The sequence below is a fragment of the Neocloeon triangulifer genome, unplaced genomic scaffold, assembly GCF_031216515.1.
Source record: "Neocloeon triangulifer isolate White Clay Creek 2 clone unplaced genomic scaffold, ASM3121651v1 ptg000012l, whole genome shotgun sequence".
Classification (NCBI taxonomy): Eukaryota; Metazoa; Arthropoda; class Insecta; order Ephemeroptera; family Baetidae; genus Neocloeon; species Neocloeon triangulifer.
The window spans coordinates 19,919,212-19,939,754 of record NW_026775554.1 but is presented as its reverse complement, the minus strand read 5'-3'; the positions used below and the strand labels follow the sequence as shown (position 1 = coordinate 19,939,754).

At 37.3% G+C, this 20,543-nt stretch overlaps 5 protein-coding genes across 5 annotated transcripts; 3 read left to right on the top strand and 2 right to left on the bottom strand.

The window, feature by feature from the left end:
- Positions 1 to 237: 237 nt before the first annotated feature.
- On the bottom strand, positions 238 to 4,463 carry LOC132196923 (uncharacterized). The gene is made up of 5 exons (XM_059619873.1): positions 4,181 to 4,463; positions 3,663 to 4,051; positions 1,506 to 1,635; positions 956 to 1,085; positions 238 to 888 (listed from the first exon to the last, which is right to left on the bottom strand). Exons 1-5 carry the CDS (start codon positions 4,424 to 4,426, stop codon positions 803 to 805), a joined length of 981 nt encoding a protein of 326 aa, XP_059475856.1. The 5' UTR covers positions 4,427 to 4,463; the 3' UTR covers positions 238 to 802.
- Positions 4,464 to 4,777: 314 nt separating this feature from the next.
- Positions 4,778 to 7,355, top strand: LOC132196925 (cytochrome c oxidase assembly protein COX11, mitochondrial). The gene is made up of 4 exons (XM_059619875.1): positions 4,778 to 5,078; positions 6,715 to 6,870; positions 6,923 to 7,090; positions 7,151 to 7,355. Exons 1-4 carry the CDS (start codon positions 4,887 to 4,889, stop codon positions 7,292 to 7,294), a joined length of 660 nt encoding a protein of 219 aa, XP_059475858.1. The 5' UTR covers positions 4,778 to 4,886; the 3' UTR covers positions 7,295 to 7,355.
- Positions 7,356 to 7,443: 88 nt separating this feature from the next.
- Positions 7,444 to 9,274, bottom strand: LOC132196922 (tektin-3-like). The gene is made up of 8 exons (XM_059619872.1): positions 9,175 to 9,274; positions 8,895 to 9,113; positions 8,604 to 8,836; positions 8,444 to 8,553; positions 8,242 to 8,390; positions 7,963 to 8,185; positions 7,739 to 7,906; positions 7,444 to 7,686 (listed from the first exon to the last, which is right to left on the bottom strand). The coding sequence occupies exons 1-8, from the start codon at positions 9,255 to 9,257 to the stop codon at positions 7,489 to 7,491; spliced, it is 1,383 nt and encodes a 460-aa protein (XP_059475855.1). The 5' UTR covers positions 9,258 to 9,274; the 3' UTR covers positions 7,444 to 7,488.
- A 419-nt stretch (positions 9,275 to 9,693) lies between these two features.
- On the top strand, positions 9,694 to 11,849 carry LOC132196924 (cytosolic Fe-S cluster assembly factor NUBP1 homolog). The gene is made up of 9 exons (XM_059619874.1): positions 9,694 to 9,851; positions 9,912 to 10,016; positions 10,250 to 10,383; positions 10,676 to 10,744; positions 10,805 to 10,837; positions 10,897 to 10,987; positions 11,128 to 11,393; positions 11,450 to 11,636; positions 11,735 to 11,849. Exons 1-9 carry the CDS (start codon positions 9,821 to 9,823, stop codon positions 11,785 to 11,787), a joined length of 969 nt encoding a protein of 322 aa, XP_059475857.1. The 5' UTR covers positions 9,694 to 9,820; the 3' UTR covers positions 11,788 to 11,849.
- Positions 11,850 to 19,212: 7,363 nt separating this feature from the next.
- Positions 19,213 to 20,193, top strand: LOC132196989 (cuticle protein 1). Its single transcript, XM_059619989.1, has 2 exons — positions 19,213 to 19,326; positions 19,670 to 20,193. Exons 1-2 carry the CDS (start codon positions 19,312 to 19,314, stop codon positions 19,997 to 19,999), a joined length of 345 nt encoding a protein of 114 aa, XP_059475972.1. The 5' UTR covers positions 19,213 to 19,311; the 3' UTR covers positions 20,000 to 20,193.
- The last annotated feature ends 350 nt before the right edge of the window (positions 20,194 to 20,543 follow it).

Genomic DNA, 20,543 nt, shown 5'->3' with positions numbered 1-20,543 from the left:
AAAACCGTGAGGTTTCTATTTCAGCGCTCACAAGGTTTGCAATTAATCACATCCTTCGTGCACAATTTTCAGGTGACAAGAGTGACAATTACTTGAATTACTCTTCAGTTAAAACATATATTTCTAAAAATATGTCACGAAACAAAAACTAGCTAATAGCTTTATAATTACATAATTTTAATTTTTATAACTGCAAAGGTGCGCTTTTTTAAATAAAATTTCAATCAGATTTTTTTGTGTATCATTTTTCTATAACTTTTATTATTTATAAGGAAGAATTATGCACAGCTTAAAATTAAGTTTCACTAGAAAATCAGCGACATAGAAACTATCCTTATTTAAATTAGCCAAAAAGAACGTTCCTTGCCGTAATTATATATACTTTTAATACAGCTTCAATTTTTATAAAATTGGCAAAAGTACAAAAATCACAGCAACAACAACAACATTAATTTAAAATTCCTAATCATAGATTCTAACAGTAAAACAGGATGTGTGGTAAAAAAGAACAAAAACTCACTAATATAGAGCTGCAAAGCCCGACAACAAAAATACATCGGTTGTTTTTTTACTAAAGCGAAAATCAGACTAATTCTGGTCAAGTGGTCGTCTTTGTTTATTTTGATTAGAATTTATTTTCGCAAGGCCGTGCGCATATTTAATTATTTTGAGCACCTTTTTGCGTGTGTGTTTTTGGCACTTGTGCCTCTACTGTCCCTAAAAGTTCCTCAGACTTTGGCACGACGAATCGGAAGCACGTGTATAGCATCGTCTAATTAAGCCTAATAGGTCTATCAACAAGTCAGCCGTACTCGGAGCCGATGGTGATGCTCAGCTCGCCGGGGTTGACGAAGGTGTCGTGGTACCACTGGTTCGTGTCGATCAACACTGAAAGGATATATGATATTTATTTGGAGATGCACAAAAATTGGTTTTTTATTATAGGGAGACTGACCGACGTCGCCTTTATTGACCGTCAGGTTGAAGGAGGTGCACACATGTTCGCACTCGGGTGGAGGCGCCAAACGCCACGTCTTGCTGCCAGAAATCTGCGCCTGCCACGACGGCCGAGACACATAGTCCAGCTGCAATTGAAAATAATCAAGTCAGTTGAAAGATATTTTAACTCGTTCTGAACATTGACAGTTTCAATGTTTGACCTCAGTTAGGGTATATTTTAGTGTTAAAATAAGTAGATTGAAATTAAAAAGTAGGAAAAATTTCAATATTTAACCTTGCAGATAATATAACAAAAATAAATAAAAATTATACATAATGATAGTTTAATTTATAAAAACTAGATATTTTACAAATTTAAAGTAAAATTAAAAAACAGGAGACTTAAATAAATATTAGCTACTGTTAAAATAAAAACACATACAAAAGTTTAAATTTAAGTTGTATTATTTTTCGACTGTTAATATTTTTAAAGCTTTAATGCTCTGAAATAAATTTAAAATTTTACTTTTCTTACTTTTAAGCCTTAAAAAGTTAATTAAACCTACATGCATGCTGGCTCCTGGGCCTGGTCCGCCCATAAAGATCCAGTCCGTGGCCGAAATCTCCTCAGGTAAAAAGGGCAGTCGCTGGTAGTGCCGACGAAGCTGCTCAGCCACGCGTGGATCGCAGTTGCTCCTGGAGATACACAGACAAAAGAAAGCTCATGAAAATTCAAAAGATTTGATTTTGTAGATTTAAAAAAAAAATGATATTTTCTCTATTCATTAAAGATTTACGATAGGCACCACAATCTTTCTGCTCTGTAATTTTTCACTTAAAAAATCTGATATGGAAATTGATCGAGAGAGAAATTTTAAGTGACGCAATCACTTCCGAAACAGATTCACGCGTCTGGCCGAGCGAGCAGTGATACATTCCTTTTAATTCATTCATCGTGACGACACTTCCCGTTTTGGAGGCGCCGCTCTTTTATAGTTTATTCTTCGGTATACACGTCACTTTAGCACGTCAAAAGCGATGACGTAACCCGTTATCCGCTTCTATGAAATGCATAATTGTTCACTTTTTTTTTGCCAGATTTTTAGGATGTAATTGAAAAAGCTCTTTTACGAAAGGATAAAAGAGGGTGCGCTGTCTTGTTAGACCGAGGGGTGCATCTGGCCTTTGGCCCGCGCCGCTTCCTGCTTCTCCTGTTTCAAAAATCTCAACCAATTTCAAAATAATGCAGCGCGGGCTTCGTTCAATGAGACGAGCTGCCGAGTGGATGAATGAAAAACTCGAACCACTTCCGGCCGGGGAAAAAACTATCGGATATTTTTAGCCCTCTCGGAATAAATATCAAACCGTTTCCTGGGAGCCTTCCGCGAGAAAAGAATTTTCTTATAACTTAATAAACGTTTGATTTTAAAATTCCTGCGGTGAACGTGTTAAGGTGTAACTGTAAAAATTAATAAATAATATTTGTTTTGCGCCCACGCCCAACGACGAAAGCAGACAAGTGAGCGCCTCCTTAATTAGCAGTGCAAGCACATTTTTGCCCGGAGCGCCGCACACCGTAATAAATAATATCGTCGGCAAAAATAAGAAATTCTCAAATGCACTGCTCAAGTTCATTGAACTCTGAAAAGACAAGAAAAAATATTTCATTAAATTTAAGGACGTCAAAAAATGACGTGATTTGGTGCAATCTAGATTTATTATTTTTTCGCAACCAATGAATCGAAAGACATCGTTTCTGCCTTTGATTAATTTCCGTTGGGCTAAATTACAAAATGCTCGGGGCCAGGGGTGCTTGTTACGGTATGGGTCAGAGGGTGGGTCGATCAGACCGCAGCAGCCGCCGGCGTCGCCATGGAAACGAACGCGACTGCTCCTTCGCCGCCGCCGCCAGCCGATGCGAAATGTTTTCTTCCCCGAGGAAAGAAAAAAGCTAACGCGTGTTTATCGCCCTTCTTTCTCTTGTGTGTCCCCTTGAGATCGCTACTCTTTGACGGGCCCGATCCTGGCCGCCGGCCAGTCGCACGTATATTTCTTTTGGCTGCCAGACATTATTCGTTTGATGAATTGAACGCCTTGTTCAAAGAGAAATTTAATGCAGAATACGTGCGCATTCAAATATATATATTTATATAAAATACGCGGGCAGACTTCCGCCTGCTTTGCTTATCTCCCGCAAAGGAGATAATTTTATCGCTCTCTCACTCAGCGGTAAACTAGTGCATCGCGGAAAATAAAATACACGTATGCGGGCGATGCACGCGCGCCCACGTCACGTATTAACGAGAAAAACAATTTCATGGGAGATATTCGTAGTTAGAAAACGCACGTACAAGCAAATGGCCTAAAATTATTGGCAATTTGCCTCCAGGAATGGTTTTCCTTAGCGCGAAGACTTGCAAATCGATACCAAACAAGGCCACTTTAAATTAAAATTATAATTTAGACGATCCAAAGGGTAATGCCCTGAGTCGGAGTTTGACACTCTTTCCAAACAAAAATTTGATCTGAAGTTTTTTTTAATCAAAATTAGTTTGTATCATAATTTAATACATCAAAACTGAAATAAATTTGCGCCCTGAATTTCAAACCCTGATTTCAGGTCGCCCAGCTTATGTACCCTGACAATGATCAACCTTAAAAATAGATTTGCAATGTAATTTTCAGGCGAAGAATTTGATTAATGAAATACTCGGAATACTGACCATCCAATATACCAGGGCTTGGTGCCAGGCGCCAAGGTAATCCTGTCAGGGTCCATGTTAAGAGCCTCGTGCAAAGAGGAGAATTCAGTGCGGAATGGGAAGAACTGGCAGTCACGCTCGATGGCAAGGTACGCGTCGGTGTAGGTTTCGTACACCGTCTTGAAGAAGGCAGGACTGAAGGTGCGCAGGGCCGACCAGTTGGCGGCAGCGCCTCGGACAACCACCGGATGCGATGCGTACGCAAGGGCTGCAAACTGGGCGCGCGTTGGTTCTTGAAGTTCGTGCACTGCGTCCACGCCGACGCACACACTTTCGCAGTCCGTCTCTGTTCGGGACGCTTCCATCAAAAGAAAATTGTTGGCCACCATGCAACGACGCTCGAAAGCACCCTGAAAAAAATAAAAAGGTTGATAAATGGAATCTTAAATCTTCATTACATATAAAAAAATATTTCACATTTTGAAGATATGATATAATTGTCGATAATTGTGTAATTAAAACAAGCAGGTCAAAATTACCCTGAGAATTTCATCCTGAAGGTTGGGCAGCGAAGCGACTAGGGCAAGCACAAGGACGAGAAGGGCGCCAACCGCTGCCAGAGTTTTTCGGCGCCCCCACGTTCCCTCGAGTTCTGCATCCTTGGCGTTTGAAGGCAGACAAGTGGCACGCAGGTCCTCCACATTCAGGTCGGTCCTGAGCAGGAGGCGGCGGTGTAGGGCGCGCAGCTCGGTCCCCACTCCCCGAGGCCGCCGCCGCCGCTCCATCCTCCGACGACCACCTCCCACAGCATACTAAATTCGCGCAAGTACGCGGAAAGGAGCGAGCGACGAAGATTCTCGTCCCACTCGCGCTCAATCGCATGCTGCTTCAGTAAAACGCCGACAGAGCTCGCGGCAAGCCAGGAATTCAATTTAACCCTTTCAGTAGGGTGTAAATTAAGGAGCAATACTAATGCAATGCAAATACCATATTAAACCAGCATACTGAGGCTTAAATTGGCTTATAAAAAGTATATTATGGTATTTAATTTTATATTTTTATTGTTTTTATAGTTCAGGTTGTTCATTGTTCTCATAATTGAATATTATTATAATTTATGTTTTAAATCTCTTTAGAACCACACAATTACAGGCACACCCCCATTTATCATCCAGCTGCACAAATTCGGGGATTCTCTTGAGTTTTTCGAACTCGTGAGCCGAAAACGGGCCGAAAAATCGGTTCATGTTGTTTGGCGGGTTGCGTGCCTGGCGCAACGCGTGTCGACGAACTTTCCCCGCGTATTCGGCACGTTTCCTGAGCACCGGCGGCAGCCATAAGGCCGGCAGCAGCACCGTTTACTATGTCGCAGCCGCAGGAGTCCTCACCCTTGGCCTCAGCTACGCCGCTGTGCCCCTCTACAGAATGTTCTGCCAGGTATTTACTGATACCGAAAGCATGCTGGATCTATTAAAAACATTCTTTTGATAATTTAAACGTCGTTTATATTTATATCAAAGCTTTTAATACAAGTTTTTAAAGTTATGTAACAAAGTAATAATACAATACTTAATTTTTATCCTCTGTAATTTCGTACATATCAGGATATATATATATATATATATATATATATATATATATATATATATATATATATATATATATATATATATATATATATATATATATATATATATATATATATTTTGACATTCGGACAGCTCCATATTTCGACAAATATTTCAAATATTTTCAGGGCGTTAATCAGAAATAAAAAGTAAAGAGAACCTTTTGAAATATAACCGGAAAAATAATTGTAAAGAAAAAGAAATTGAGACTGATTTTTGGCGGTTGCAGTGATCAGACGTTGGTGCAGAACGCCGAGTTGTTCGAAGTGATAAATGTGCTGCAGGCGACGCTGGACGCGCGCCTTCAACTGGCCAAGTCGCTGTCCGAAGGCCACCACTTGCTGGCGGCCGCTCGGTACAAAGTGGGCACCCAACGCGTCTCGGCCACTCAGCTGCCGGGCCCCGACAGCGACCACACGGCGGCCATCCGAGTGGCCACTGATACAGACGGTGACCGCTCAGTGGAGGAGGTCAAGGACGCTCCGGACGCTCTGCGTCGTTTCGGAGTGTTGCTGCCCACCGAGATGCGCCAAGCACAAAAGGCCTTCCAACGCGCCGCACATCTGGCAGTTGAAGTGGCCAACTTGCAGAACAAACTGAATCAGCTCCAGAATTAGAAAATTTCAAATGCATTCCTTATTTTAAAGATAAATCAATAAAAGTCGCTTTGTTAGTTGTACAATTGTACTTATAAATAAGAATTTCATTCCAGAACACCAACGTTTGTCTGACCTTCAAAAATCAGTCTCGTATACATTTATTTAAATAATAATATTAATAATAAGATCTTCATTAATTTTTGCAAATTTGGCCTTAACCAAGTTATCTATTTGATTATTTTTTAGGAAGCACAAACTTGCTGATTTTATTAGAAAAAAAAATGGATATAAGAATGTTCCACAGCTCAGATTTTAATCTTATCTACATCAGATCTACATTTACAGCTCAATGTGCCATTTTAATTTAATTTGCACAATTTTGAATCGAATTTGGATTTTTAATGTCGATTTAAAAAAAATTTCTTCCAAAGTTTGCCCAAGCCTCTTTTTCTAGCAAGGAAATAAGAACCAGTTCCACATTTTAGCAACCTTAGCTAATCCCACCAATCTTCAAAAAAGTTTAAATTTTTTGCTATTTTAGATCAATTAAAGTAGGTTTTAAAAAGTGTAATAAATTGGATAAATCGGTACTGATAAGCCAGTGTTTAAATTTCTTTTACCAAAAACGAAATAGAGCAATGTGAAATAAATTTTTTTTTAATAATTAAATTAGGCAACTTTTTTTTACACCATAAATATATTGTGTTGCAAATTTTCTGGGAACATAATACATACTTTTAAGAAAACATCTTAACCTCAAATTAATTTATGATATTTTAATTGACAAAAGCATAAATTTAACCCAATCATTTTAATTCATTGCGAATTACTTTTATTTTGTTTCAGGCATACAGCTATGGAGGCACGACAGCCTCAGGTCACGACAAAGAGAAGGTTGGGACAATGTCCCCTGTTGAAAACCGAGTGATAAAAATTAAATTCAACGCCGACCTGGGTGCCAGTATGCGTTGGAACTTCAAGCCTCAACAGCTGGAGATTTTGGTAATAATTTGTCAATTTATCTAGAAATAATGAAACTTAACCTTGCACTCAGGTTAAGCCCGGGGAGACGGCGTTGGCATTTTACAAGGCTCGTAACCCCTCTGACCACCCTGTCATTGGTATCAGCACTTACAACGTGGTGCCCTTTGAGGCCGGACAGTACTTCAACAAGATTCAGTGCTTTTGTTTTGAGGAGCAGATGCTCAACCCCCACGAAGAGGTAAATAAAATATTTTTTGTTTTTAGTAAAATAAAATTTATTTAAATTTCATCTTTCAAGGTGGACATGCCAGTTTTCTTCTACATCGACCCTGAATTTGCAGCCGACCCGAAGATGGAGTACATCGACACCATCACTCTCTCGTACACATTTTTCGAAGCGCGCGAAGGTCTTAAATTGCCGCTACCAAACCACCAGAGATGAGCCAAGAGCTCGTTTGCTAGTTGAAAATATGTATTCTAATAATAACGGTTGATTTTTTTTTAGAAAGCGACCTGAATTTATTTGAACAAGAATCTTAGATTTTTCCGTATATTTTATTAATTAATTAACAACCTTTTGGTAACAAAAAAATGAGTCTAACAGGCTAGGCTACGACTAAGCTTGTCTGGACGTCTTCAGTACTTGACCGTCGAGCCGAGGGGATAACCCCTGCGCATTCCGAGGCACCGCTCTCGGTCAATGAACAGAGAGTTACTTTTGACCTGCAGGTCGGCCTGGAGGGCAGCTTTGGTGCGCAACAACTGTTGGTGCTGCGCTTCCGCCTCGGCCAACTTCCGCTGCAGACGCTCGACGCTGGTCTCAATTTCATGAACCTGAAATTTAAATAATTGGCAGATTTTACTAAAAGAAAACCTTTGACTCGACCTCTTTGACAAGTCTGTGTTGGACTGGGTCTCTGCAGAGTTCAACGTCAGGTCGATGAATTCGCGCCTCGAGCCTCGTGTGTGCCACTCTCATTGGTGCACTTTTGTCTGCAATGGCCCTTCGAAGCTGGGACATGTTTCTTTCAACGTCAAATATCTCTTGTTGAACCTGAAATTAAATTTTTTTTATTAATTTTTCAGATTTATTTGTTTTGAGTTCTTCACCTTGTGAAGATGCATTTCTAGCTTGGATTTTGTGTCCATGACTTCAGAGGAACGCTTTGCCAGGTTGTTGTTGGTCCTGTTCCAGGCGTCCCACATTTCAGAGGCGCAAGTCGAAATGAGCAGATCGGCTTCAGAACGCAGTTGCCGACTCGAAGCTCGCTCGGCTGCCGACCGCTGAACGTTGCGGCTGCTAAATTGCGCCCATGTCTCAGGTACGCTGACACTTTGAGAAAAAAAGAGTCAACAAATGTGTTTAAAAATGGATAAAAATATTCTTACGTAGGATCAACCTTTTCGATTCCGGAGTAAAAATTTATTTCTTTTGAATGATTGGAGAGGCCATGGCATTTTGAGTCAATTTCAAGGGCGGACTCTTTTTGTCGCAAATCACGTTCCAGCTCGTGCTGGGCCGCTCTGTTGGATCGCAGCTGAAAATTCATAAAATTTTAATTTAAAATTTAATTTTTTATTATTTTGTTACTTGTTCATTGGCTCTGTCATGGAGAGCGCGCAGCCGGGATTGGCACGACTTCAGCGTGTCCACCTCAGAGAGCAGTGAAATCTCCACCTGGTCGTGCACCAAATCAATTCCTAAACAGGAAATTATGATTTTTGACCTTTTTTATTTCATAAAATAAAACCTTGTCTGTTTTCGCGGTGGTAGAGGCACTCTTGGGCCACGTGCAGCGGCCCGTCGCAGTCTTTGGCCGCCTTGTCGAGCGACCGCCGAGTCTCAGCCAGCAAAGCACTTTCGGCCAGCAATTTTTCTAATTCGGCTGAGACTTCGTGCTGCCAGAAAGTTGTGTCCGAAATCCGTTCGCCCAGCCGTCGGCCCGAGTCCCGCTGTGCGCTTGAAGTCAATTCCTGCGCTTCCCTTAAAATATTAAAAAAAATTAAATTATCAGTTAAAGTTTTTGATTAAAAAATTCAACCTCATAACCCTAACGGCCTCACTACGCAACCTTTCAGCAAGGTTGCGTGTCGAGTCAGCCTCGTGGTAGTAGCGCATGTTGCTCTGCAACCACTCGTGAGGTGTGTGTCTGGAATAAAGAGCCGCCCTGGTGGCGCTGACGACACCTCTGTCCTGAGCGATTTTCGGCAGGTTCGGGCACAGAGCGAACGGAGGTGGCTCGGCAATGTACGGCGCCTTTCTGCAAATTTAAAAAAAGTTTCAAATTGAGGAAAAAATGAAGATTTTTAAAATTTTCTCACTTTGTTGGAACCCATGAGGCCTGCGTGTCGCCGACGGAGTCGAAAATAGCAGCGGCGCCGCCACCTCCGAGGCGAAGCGCCATTTTTGGTTCCTCGGCGCTGAACTATGGAATTGAAAAAAACTGAAGCATATTAATTTCACTTATATAGTATGTATTTTATGAAAAAAAAATCTTTAATATTTTGGGGCTGAGGTCATAATTTTTGGCGCCTTGATGAATTCCCGCGACCAGCATGCAAAATTCGAACACTTTGATTGGCTTAGCGAAACAGGTTTTCAAAATCAATATTAACCGGTTTTATTAAAAAGTTTCCTTGCAATTTTTCTAATACATCCTTGTTAACAATTGAAATATTGTGCTATAAATTAAAAAATTGTTAATTTTTAAAATTTTGGCTCATCTTGCACTTAATTTGCAACTATTGCATCAAATAATTAACAAATTGAGAATTAAAAATTTTAACCGGTATGTGTTGTTTTAAAAACCGGTATGATAAAAAACAGCTGTGAAACTTCGAGACTTTTGGATTTGGAGTTGAATTGTGTTGTTGATTTTCTCTTCAATTTATAACAGTGGCAACTAGAAAATCTTTAGATTTGACGCTTGACAACAATTTATTGAGAAATTGAGATTCGGGTAGAGAAATGAGTGACATTCCAGAAGAAGCTCCCGAACGTGAGCAAAATCCCAATGCTTAAAGAAAATTTTTTTACTAAATTTTGCAAACAATTTCAGACTGTCCGGGCACTGCAAGTGATGCTGCAGGAAAGGCTTCGGCCTGTGCCGGCTGTCCGAATCAGAATGTCTGTGCGTCAGGAGCCCCGAAAGGACCAGATCCAGGTATCAATCTTTACATTTATAAGATATAAGATCCTTAAATTTTACACAATAATGTTAAGCCTTTTTGTGATAAAATTATGTAATTATAATATTATATTACATACATTATTGTGATGAGATATTATTATCATATTACTTATAAAAAAACCTTTTAATCTAATCATGTGTCTCAAATTATATTTAATAATATAGGTAAATATTTCCTAAAACATTTCTTTCAATGAACTCGGCAGGCGTTGCCCTGGTCCAGGAGCGTTTGGTGGACGTGAAACACAAAATCCTGGTGTTGTCTGGCAAAGGCGGCGTCGGCAAGAGCACAGTGACCAACCTGCTGGCCCGAGGACTGGCCAGGGACCCAGAAAAAAACGTAAGACTCACTTACCTGCAGCCAGGAGGGATTGAAAAATGGAGGTCTGCAGTGGTTGTTTGTTGGTTGCCATGCGGATTTTGGGGATCAATAATTAGGGGAGATCCCTTCCAGGCCGGGACCACATTGACCTATTTTCAGGGGCGACGGCTCCAGATCAATATCTCGCCGGTGGGATTCCAAATTGCATTTTTATAATAATTTTCGCTCTGGCACAAACTGGCACCAATTTCCTCTCCTCTCCACAATTTATTATTTGTTTTCCAAATTGGATTTTTTTTTCGTTTTACAGATTGGTGTAGTTGATTTGGACATTTGCGGGCCTTCAATACCCAGGATGATGGGGGCCCTAAATGAGTCCGTAAGGCCTTCAACTTGGGTCAATATTTAAAATTTTCATAAATCAATTTTACTTCTTTAGATTCATCAAAGTAATGCTGGATGGTCTCCTATTGTAAGTTTACAACAAATCTATATAATCAATATTTTGGCTAAAATTTAATTATTTTCCAGTATGTTGAAGACAATTTGTGCGTCATGTCTGTTGGATTCATGCTGGACAGTCCCGATGATGCAGTTATTTGGAGAGGACCTAAAAAGAACGGTAATAGATTCTTTAAAATTTAAAAAAAAATTAACTTGTTATTCAGTGAAATTGTTGCGTTTTGCTCTTTTTTTTATAAAACTGCATCTTTTAAAATTTTTTTAATGATATATTTTATTTTTAATTATAATTCTCCTTAGGTCTGATCCGTCAGTTTTTGAGTGAGGTTGATTGGGGTTCGTTGGACTTTCTCCTGCTGGACACTCCTCCTGGTACCTCGGACGAACACCTTTCAGCCGTCCAGTACCTTCGGAGTGCTGGTCTGACTGGTGCCATTATTGTGACCACTCCGCAAGAGGTGGCTTTACTGGACGTTCGAAAGGAAATTGACTTCTGTAATAAAACCGGGATCAAAGTACTCGGCGTGGTTGAAAACATGTCCCAGTTCGTCTGCCCTAAATGCACTGTAATTGGAAATTTTATCATTTTGAATGTATTTTTATTATATTCTTATTTTAATAGAAACCTACAGAAATGTTTCCTTCGAAGTCTGGCGGAGCTGAGCAGATGGCCAAAGAAATGAATGTTCCATTTTTGGGTAGCTTGCCTCTGGACCCCAGAGTTGGTCGGGCTTGCGACCAAGGGGATAATATTATGGAAGTCGAGAAGGAATCGTTAGTTTCAAAAGCCATGGACAAAATTGTCAAAGGTTTGTTGTAATGTCATTTATTAATTTTTCTTATTTTTTAGTAAAATTAAATAAGGGACAAAAAATAATACTAAATATTTCAATTTTGTGTTGTTTAGGTTTAATGACTATCTGTGGAGTTGTGACTGTGGACGAAGATAAAGAGGACTGAGCAGTTGAAGTATGTATAGAGAACAATAAAACATTGCTATAAGCTATATTTTTCTTAAAGTACATTTGCTCTTGTCTTTCCTATATAAAAAAATTGCATGCTGTTGGGAGGTGCTTGAAGTAGTTTATTATGTTTCTTAAATATATTTATAATCCCGAATGTCTGGAGCCAATTTGGCAAATTTTATTATTATTAGTGCCCGCAAGGCAAAGATTAGTCTTGAAACTTCCTTATCAAATCAGCCATGGTCTAATTTTTAATTCCTTAATAAGGTCTGTCTGTGTTTGTGAAAAATATTGACGAGAGCGCGTTGAAATGTGCGTGAGCGGAGTCGGTCTCAAGTATGAGGATGACATTGAGTGCGAAAATCTGGCATTGCAAGCAGAGGAGAACGAGTTTTGGGTCTTTAGCAAAAAAATCGCCCAATTTGCATCTCACAGATTTTATCTGCCTCCCATTTCACGTTCATAACTAATTCGATTCAACCTCCGTTGGTGATCAGAAAATTATTAATCGTGCCGCGCAAATTATTATTTCAATGGAGATGTATTTAAAATTTAACGACGTGTTGGGAAATTTACATATTTTGGCCGGCACAATAATTTGACGCAAGTAGTTAATGGTATGGTCCGAAAAACAATCCATTAGGGATGCGAAAATAAATTTATATTGCAGGCACCAAGGCGACCCAGAATCTCGGCCGGTCATTAATTCTTGTTTGTGAGAAACGTGATTGACGCGTTTAATTGTAATGGCTTGCTTGCTCGGCCGAAATTTGAGCAATGGGAAGTGCGTCGGATGCGCTGGCCTTGGCATGCCTGCCAAAGGTGGAGCCGCCGAATCGCCTGATTCTTCTGCTCCCGAGAGGTGTAGCACCTGACATTACTTATTCTAAAGAGGATTATAAAATTTCTCCTCAAAGAGCAAAGAGCAAAATGTCATCTTGCTTCCTTGTAGCTGTCAAAAGATACATTGAAACTAAATAATTACTAGAGCACTATTATTTATTTTTTTCCGTTAGTATCTTTTTTTTTTAAATATTAAAAGAGAAAAGAAAATTGCACATCATCAACCTAGAAATTTGTCTTAAAAACCGCTTCAAAATGTGAAAAATTTGGAAATCTTGGAATTTTTGCATTAAATAAAACTGAAAGATTTAAGTTAGTAATTTATAGAACAAAATATTATAATGCATATAATTGAATTAAAGTTGACCTCATTGAGCGATTTTATTATTTGAAATATTTTAAATGTGAAAACTGCGAAAAAAAATATTAAAATATTAATTTAAAAATTGACAAACATTTTTCTCTTTGATGAAACTGCAAATCCTTTTCTTATGTAAAATTTTAATCAACCATTTATATACCCAAATTAATTTGATCGAGAGAATTATATAAATTTGTTCATTCTCATCAATCTTATGCCTCAATTGATAAGGAACTTATGCTGTATGTAATAAAAGTAACATAACAACTTTGGCATTGCTTGTGGTTTATGGAATGATTTATTCGATCTGCCACAGAGAAACAGCGCGAATCAATATACAACATAATACTATAATAGTTTATAATTGGCGAGTGACCTTAGACCAAATCAAACCTGTTCTCCGGAACAAGTCTTCCTGCTTTGCAACCAAACGTTTGCCCACTCTTTGCTCCATATGAAAATTCGTTGATAGTTTTGAATTGAAACGTTGTTTGACGTGACAAGTACGTTTTATCAAAAATAAAAAAAAAAAGAGTGACCGATCATCAATCAGCTGTTTTTTTTTACCTTCTTCAACGCCCGTTTGGCTGTCATAAATTAAACACGCTGAAGAGAGCCGCCAATTAGACGAGTAATTGGCATGCGTAAAGCCCGCCCAACGTGTAATTATTTACAGCCCATCCATACCCTCGACGACAGCGGGCCTGAAAAAAAATTGAAAATCACAAACAATTAGAGTTAATAGTTTCATTAAGTTTAGTTTTATTATCATTAATCCTAAATTAATCCAGTTATTTATTATTACCAGATTATTAACTATTCGATATGAACCAAAACGGAAATTTTATTTATTAATTTAATATCTGTAACTGTCAGTAAAATTGCTATTTTTAAGGATTATTAAAATTTAAATAGTATTTTCTGATATTTTTCAATATTTTTGTGTTTCACAAATTACACGTGAAATTAACATATTTTAAAAGAGTTTTATTAAAAGATGCTGTTCTTGATTGAAGTTGTACTGACACTAATAAAAAAATTACTGAATTCTCAAGATTGAAATTGTTCAAAATGTTAATATTTTTCCACCAAAAACTCTTTTAGCAGATTAATAACTTATTTTGCAAAAAAAAAAAAATTATAGAAGGTCAATCAAAAGAATGGAAATTTTTTCATTAAAAATAACACTTACTTAAATGACAGCAAGTTTATTTTCAGTAAAAAATTAAATTGTACAAAAAATAGGGCAAAAAAAATTGACTGTTATATTAATTATAATGAATGAATCTTTAATTGGATAGAACGTAATTGGACTAACATTTATGTCTGTTTAAACGCCAGCAAATAATTTTTTATCAGATTCTCGAAACACATTTTTGCTCCTATGGAATGCCGTTGTAATTGAGACATCAAGACTTCTTTTAACGTCAAATAAATTTCGCTTTCGCGGCCCTGGAGAATTTTTATCGCTTTATTGAAGCGATACATATATATTTTATGACGAGAGAACCTTTTTAAAAAAGTGATTGCAGATTGCAGCCCCGGACGAGGTGTCGCGCGTCATTTTTTCCCAATCACATCAATTGAGAAACGCACTTGCACATTGCGCCGAAATGATTTCTCTTCCGGTCTTTTTTGTTCCGATATTCCGCGGTCTGCTGCGATCGATTCCCAAGGTTGCGAAATGCTAAGTCAGCCAAAACTATTGGATCGCGGAAAGGATTTGAAATGCAGAAAAATAAGCCATTGAGAGCAAGCGGAGGATCCGAAATTGACTGGCGACCTTGGTCTCTGGGCAGCGGTTTTTTGCTCCGAGCACCTGATTCGAAAACCATTAACAGAAAATAATAAAGGCTCGTTTTTGCCGCTCGATGGCCAAGACACAGAGAAGCCGATTCTATTGAATAAGGTGGCCGCCCTCGAATTAAAAGTTTAAAGGCTCATTAAATTAATTTTGATCACCCTGGAATTAATTGATTTTCGTTTTTATTTCATCTCAACTCTTTCAAATTATTATTAATTTTGAATGCATAATTTGTTAACATTTTTAGTTTGCAAAATAATTAGTTTAACTAAGAATTCTTTAGTTTTTAAAATTTGAATAATTTATACTTTTTAAATAAATATATTTTTTAATTTTTTTTTAAATATAAATTTTGTGTATCAATTTGTAGTAAAAAAGCATAATATTTTGTGTATTTTTTTTTACTTATTATTAGTTTTAAACTTTTTATAACCAACGTTTAAAAAAGTAATTAATCAGATTTTAATTAAAACGTCATCTTGCAAAAGCCCAATTTTCCGCCACTCGTAAATTAAATTAACCGTGGGCGTGCTGGCGCTGCCCCTTTGCTTGCACAGACGGGTTTTTTTACTCTACTCTCGTTCATTGTTACATTGCTGGCGGATAAAACATCTCTTGGCAATGTGTTTTGTTATTATTTACGCTTGCACGCAGCTGAAGATTATACATATAAAGAGGCGGCCTATTGAGTGTGAGACGCACGCCCAAGGTCTGAATGGGCCGCCGGCGAAATCCGCTCTTGATCTTTCATTGTCAACCGCATACACACACACATGTGTGTATTTGTGTTCAACACGAGACACGCTGAAACATACGTATTAAATTATTCACGGTAGACAGCGGTTTCCCGCAAAATTTCAACCACCATCTCCATCGACGACAGCAAACTATTTAAAAATCTCCAGTTTTGGTAAATCTTGAGTCAAAAGGTTGTCCGATTTTTTTGTTTTTAAAGAAAGGAAATATATAAGCTATTTTGGTCAGGTTTTTCGGTAATTTGGAAAATTTATAAGTGTTTAATATCAAAGATATGCTGTTGTTAATAATTTCCATTCACATTTTTCAAAATTTTAAAATAGTACCAGATTTATTAGCCATAAAAAGAGGGGAGGTGATTTTTTTCTTTTTCAAACCAGATTTATTACTATAATTTTAGAATTATTTTAAAGTCTAAATGTTGCATTCATTCATTTACTTATATTTAAAAAAAAAATTGTTTTACAATTTAATTTATGAGTATTTTTTATATTTGCACAATTGTAAATTTAAATAAATTGATCGGATAAAAATTAAAATTTTTTATATTATTGTAAACAGTTAAGTAATATTTTTATGATTTTTTATTAAAATTAATAAAAATACATATATAATTTTGTAATTCAATGTACAAAACTAATCATTGATAAATTAAATTGTGTATTTGCTTTTATTTGAATCTATCTTCCAATAAATTTTAATATATATCAAATTATATTTATTTTGTAATCATTCTATGTCTATTTTGTAACCATCTCATTAAAAAGCTATACAGACATTTTAATTGATCTCTGGTTTGTATAATAATTTTGTAAGATAAATAGAGACGCATTTGAAATTTCTCGTTATGTAATTAAAGCATTTCAATCGCAACTCGTCCTACGGTGATTTACAGTCGAGAAAATCAGTGCGCGATAATTCACACTCATATTTAATCGTGCGCGTGCGTATGCACGTTTGTCAATTAAAAGCGTATTCGCGTACATACGGAGATAATTAGAAATCACTTTTCTATATCTATGTCGGGATCGATCCACTTCCATGACGGGCAGGCGTGGACGAATCGCGGCGTCTGGTTTTGCAACGCGCGATTGGCCGCGTGCCAAAATCGCAAAAAACCAAAGACTCTCTCAAGGCGAAAAACAAAATATAATTTTAATTGAAGTTAGTCTTGCGGGTATTCAAGTCACTGCCGCCGTTTTAAAAGCAAAGTAAATGCGGCGCAAGGTTTCAGATGCGACATCAACGCATAAATTGGAAGGGGACACCGAGTTTTATTTTTAATTGCTCGGTCAATTGTATCAATTCATATAATTATATTTTACGCGTCGATAGTTCTAGATTAATAGTGCACAAATAATTTATTGTTAAGCATTAGCTTAATCAATTTTTTTCATCTTTCTTTTAAAAATGACAGATTTTTAATGCTTGACGTTTCATGAAATAAGCATTTTATCCCATTGAAAGTTGTTTTATTGGACGCTTGAAGAAATTTAGACAAAAAATAAATGTATCTGGGAAAAAATTTAAGCATTATTTTTAAATTTTATTATATTATAGATGATTTTAAAAAGGAGCAGCTACTTTATCTCATTCATTTTGTCTATTATGGAATTTAACAGTAAGAGATGTGCACAAGAAATGTAAAAAGTACTTTAAATGTTCCAGAAATGTATCAAAAATCAAAATATTAGTTTAAAGACTATTCTTACCGCTTTTTTTTTTGAATGGCCATTTTTTTCTCAAATTTCCCAACTTTTGAATCAGGATGACTTAATTTGTAAAGATCCACTGACAGAATAATTAAAGGAGAGGACGAAACAACATAGAAGTTAATTTTCACCAAAGTTGGTAAATGTATGTTGTAATTAAAAAAATATACTAAATTTGAACCCAAAAAGAGATCAAGCAAATTGCAAAAAAAAAAAATCAACAAAAGGTAAATCAATTTGAAATAAATTTTTGGGCTTTGGAGAACAATTCAAAGATTAATGAACAGAATAAAAACATGAAAATGTTTCAACGGAAATTTTGCATTTACAAAAAACTTAATTATTAAACTGTTTTTATTTTACATTTTAAAACAAAATAAAATACTTTCAATGAAGCCTGAAATTGAAGTAGAAAAATCGAGTTCGTACCGGCGCTTTTATGTAGAGATGCTGCACGTCTCATGTTAAGGAGCTGAAATGGATGCAGGCTTTCGCGAAAGCAGGCAGGTTGACATGATAATCTCGCGACACGGTCATTTTCAATTTTCTCTCTTTCGCGCATACAATGTGCACGATTAATGCGTTTCGCGGTCCGAGTCGATAAATCTCGATCGCGCTGCTACTTGTGTTCGCTCATTTTTTTTCCGGCTGGCGAAGCAACCGCAGATGGAGTGACGAAGTTGCCGCTTGCAAAAGCAGCATTCTTTCTTTTTTAATGTATAAATACATACTTTCCTTCAACAACGGTGTGCGCATTGTTTTCCTCTCGCGAGCGCGGGGGCGAAATCGGAGCACTTAAACGCGCGATTTGTAATAAAACATATACAAGTGACTTTCTCACGCACACACGCCAACTATGCATGTGCGTTAGATTGACATTGTAAAGTTAATGAGGTGAAATATTCGCGGCACTCGCTCGATTTAACCTACGTGATTGTCAACTACGGTAACAACTGGCTTTCAGACAGCATTTCCCTGATGAATGAGATTGTAACGCGATTAAAAAAATGTACATAATTAAAAATGAATATAATAAATAATAAACCGATATCTAATAATTTTACTTTCTTAATAGACGAAAAAATTATTAAAATTATTATAATTAATCATTGTTTGTATTTTTTTCTATGCAGATCAACTTTTAGAGGATAAAATATGCTTTAATTTATCATGCTTATGTTAGTTATGATCATTTATTATTATTAATTTAATATTTTTTATTAATTGCAGTATTATTATGTATTGCATCGAAAAGAAAAAGTCATCTGCCAAATTGTTTTTTGGTGTTGACAGTCATACAAATTTATATTTAGCTCATCAACTTCATTTCCAGCCAGAGAAATTAATAATAGATCAAACAGAAAAACAATGTAATGTAAAGCTTTATGACATTAAAAAATAAAAATTGACTCTTTAGAAAACTGATTAGGTCAAAACAATTTTCACTGAAGATTCCTTAGCTAACTTATTTAATTAATTAACTTTTTAATTTTTCATTATTAAACACTTTAGTATTTCATAATGTTTAGAAACATAAGCAAAGTTACGAAATTTCTCATTTATTAATTTTATTTAACTATAGAGCGGAATTAAATTTATTCAAACAAATTCAAAAGGAGAAACGGAAGTGGTCGACCTTTGTCTAGCGCTGATGCAAATCAATCTCCACGTTTCCTGCGAAGGAATGTGCGCGTCTCGCTCGAATAATTGTTTCTATTAAAATTCAATATAGATCAATTGTACATAACTCCGTAATGAGAAATATATGCGCGCCGATTGGTTTTACAATCAATTACTCTCGCGTCCAAAGGAGCGCTGAGAGAAAATCGTTGGAAAAAATTTACGTTCCGATCGAACGCTTTTCATACTTGTGCGAGATTTGCGCAAAGGGCGGGCTGGAGCTAGGGAGGGGCGGGCGTCGCACGCCGGGGCCAACCTTGGACCCTTCCGAGAGTCCCCACCCTGAGGGTCCTGCTATAAAAGCGGCCGACGCCACCCTGACAGCATCGCACTTCAAACGCGCTTCACCCAACAAACACTACAATGTTCGCCAAAGTGGTAAATTTACAATTTGTTGATCTTTCCAGTTCAGTGTCTCCTTCCTGATTTGCATTCAGGTCGAGTGCCAACCTTTAACGGCACGTTTATTTACAAACAACTCACCTGCCGATCGGTCGTGCAACCGATTACCTCACTGAATGCAAGGATGGAATCTTAATTAGCAATAATTTCTTGGAAACAAATTTTAAATAATTTTTCAATTCATTTCACAATTCATTTTCACCTTAAAAAAAGTTATTCAAAATTATTATTTTAAAATTAAGATCTGACTTCAAAATTTTATAAACCAATTGAAATTGGCAATTTTTACTAATTTTAATTTCCTCTCTTCCCTTCAAAGGTCGTCTTCGCCCTCGTGGCCGTCAGCGCCGTCATGGCTCAGGCTGACAAGTACCCTGCCGGAGTCCACCCCGCCACCTGCCCCAACTACCCCTACTGCGACAACACCGTGGTCGCCCAGTACCAGGCCTGGGGAGCTCCCATCGCCCGCGAGTACCCCGCCGGAGTCCACCCCGCCGCCTGCCCCAACTACCCTTACTGCAACAACGCCATCCCCGCCCACGCCGTCGCCTACGCTTCCCTCGCTCCCCCCGCTGGAGTGCCCGCCGCTGCCCGTTACCCCGCTGGAGTTAGCCCCGCCGCTTGCCCCAACTACCCCTACTGCCACTAAGACGACCCTTTTGCCGCCTACATTTGTGATCTGACAAGGAGATTTTGGCCCCTCTCAACATACAACCCCGACCACCACCAGGGATTGTGTACCGAGATGGGGTCATAGCTCCTTGCGAAGAAGCGCACCCTGTGTGCGACTTGTTCACTTTTTATTTTTGCAAATAAATCTGTGTACAGTACAAAATTGGAAAACATGCGATTTTTTATTATCTTCGTCAATATTCACTTTACAAATTCAGCTAAGTTTAATCAATAAGTAAACTAAATTTTCTTGCTATGAGAAACTTGGGAGAAATACTGTAATCAAATTTAAGTTTAAGTTTAAAAATATCAAATATTTGCTATCTAAATAAGTACTTTCATAAAAGCCCGATAAAAACACAAAAACTAAAAAATACATGAGTTAAAATTAATATACTTTTTACATTTGCAAATAAACTACTGTTTTGATTTAAAAATTTTTCAACAAAATTTCACAAATTTAATGACTTCACCTTTAAAAATTCAAAAGAATGATTATAGTTTCATGTAGATACATTTTT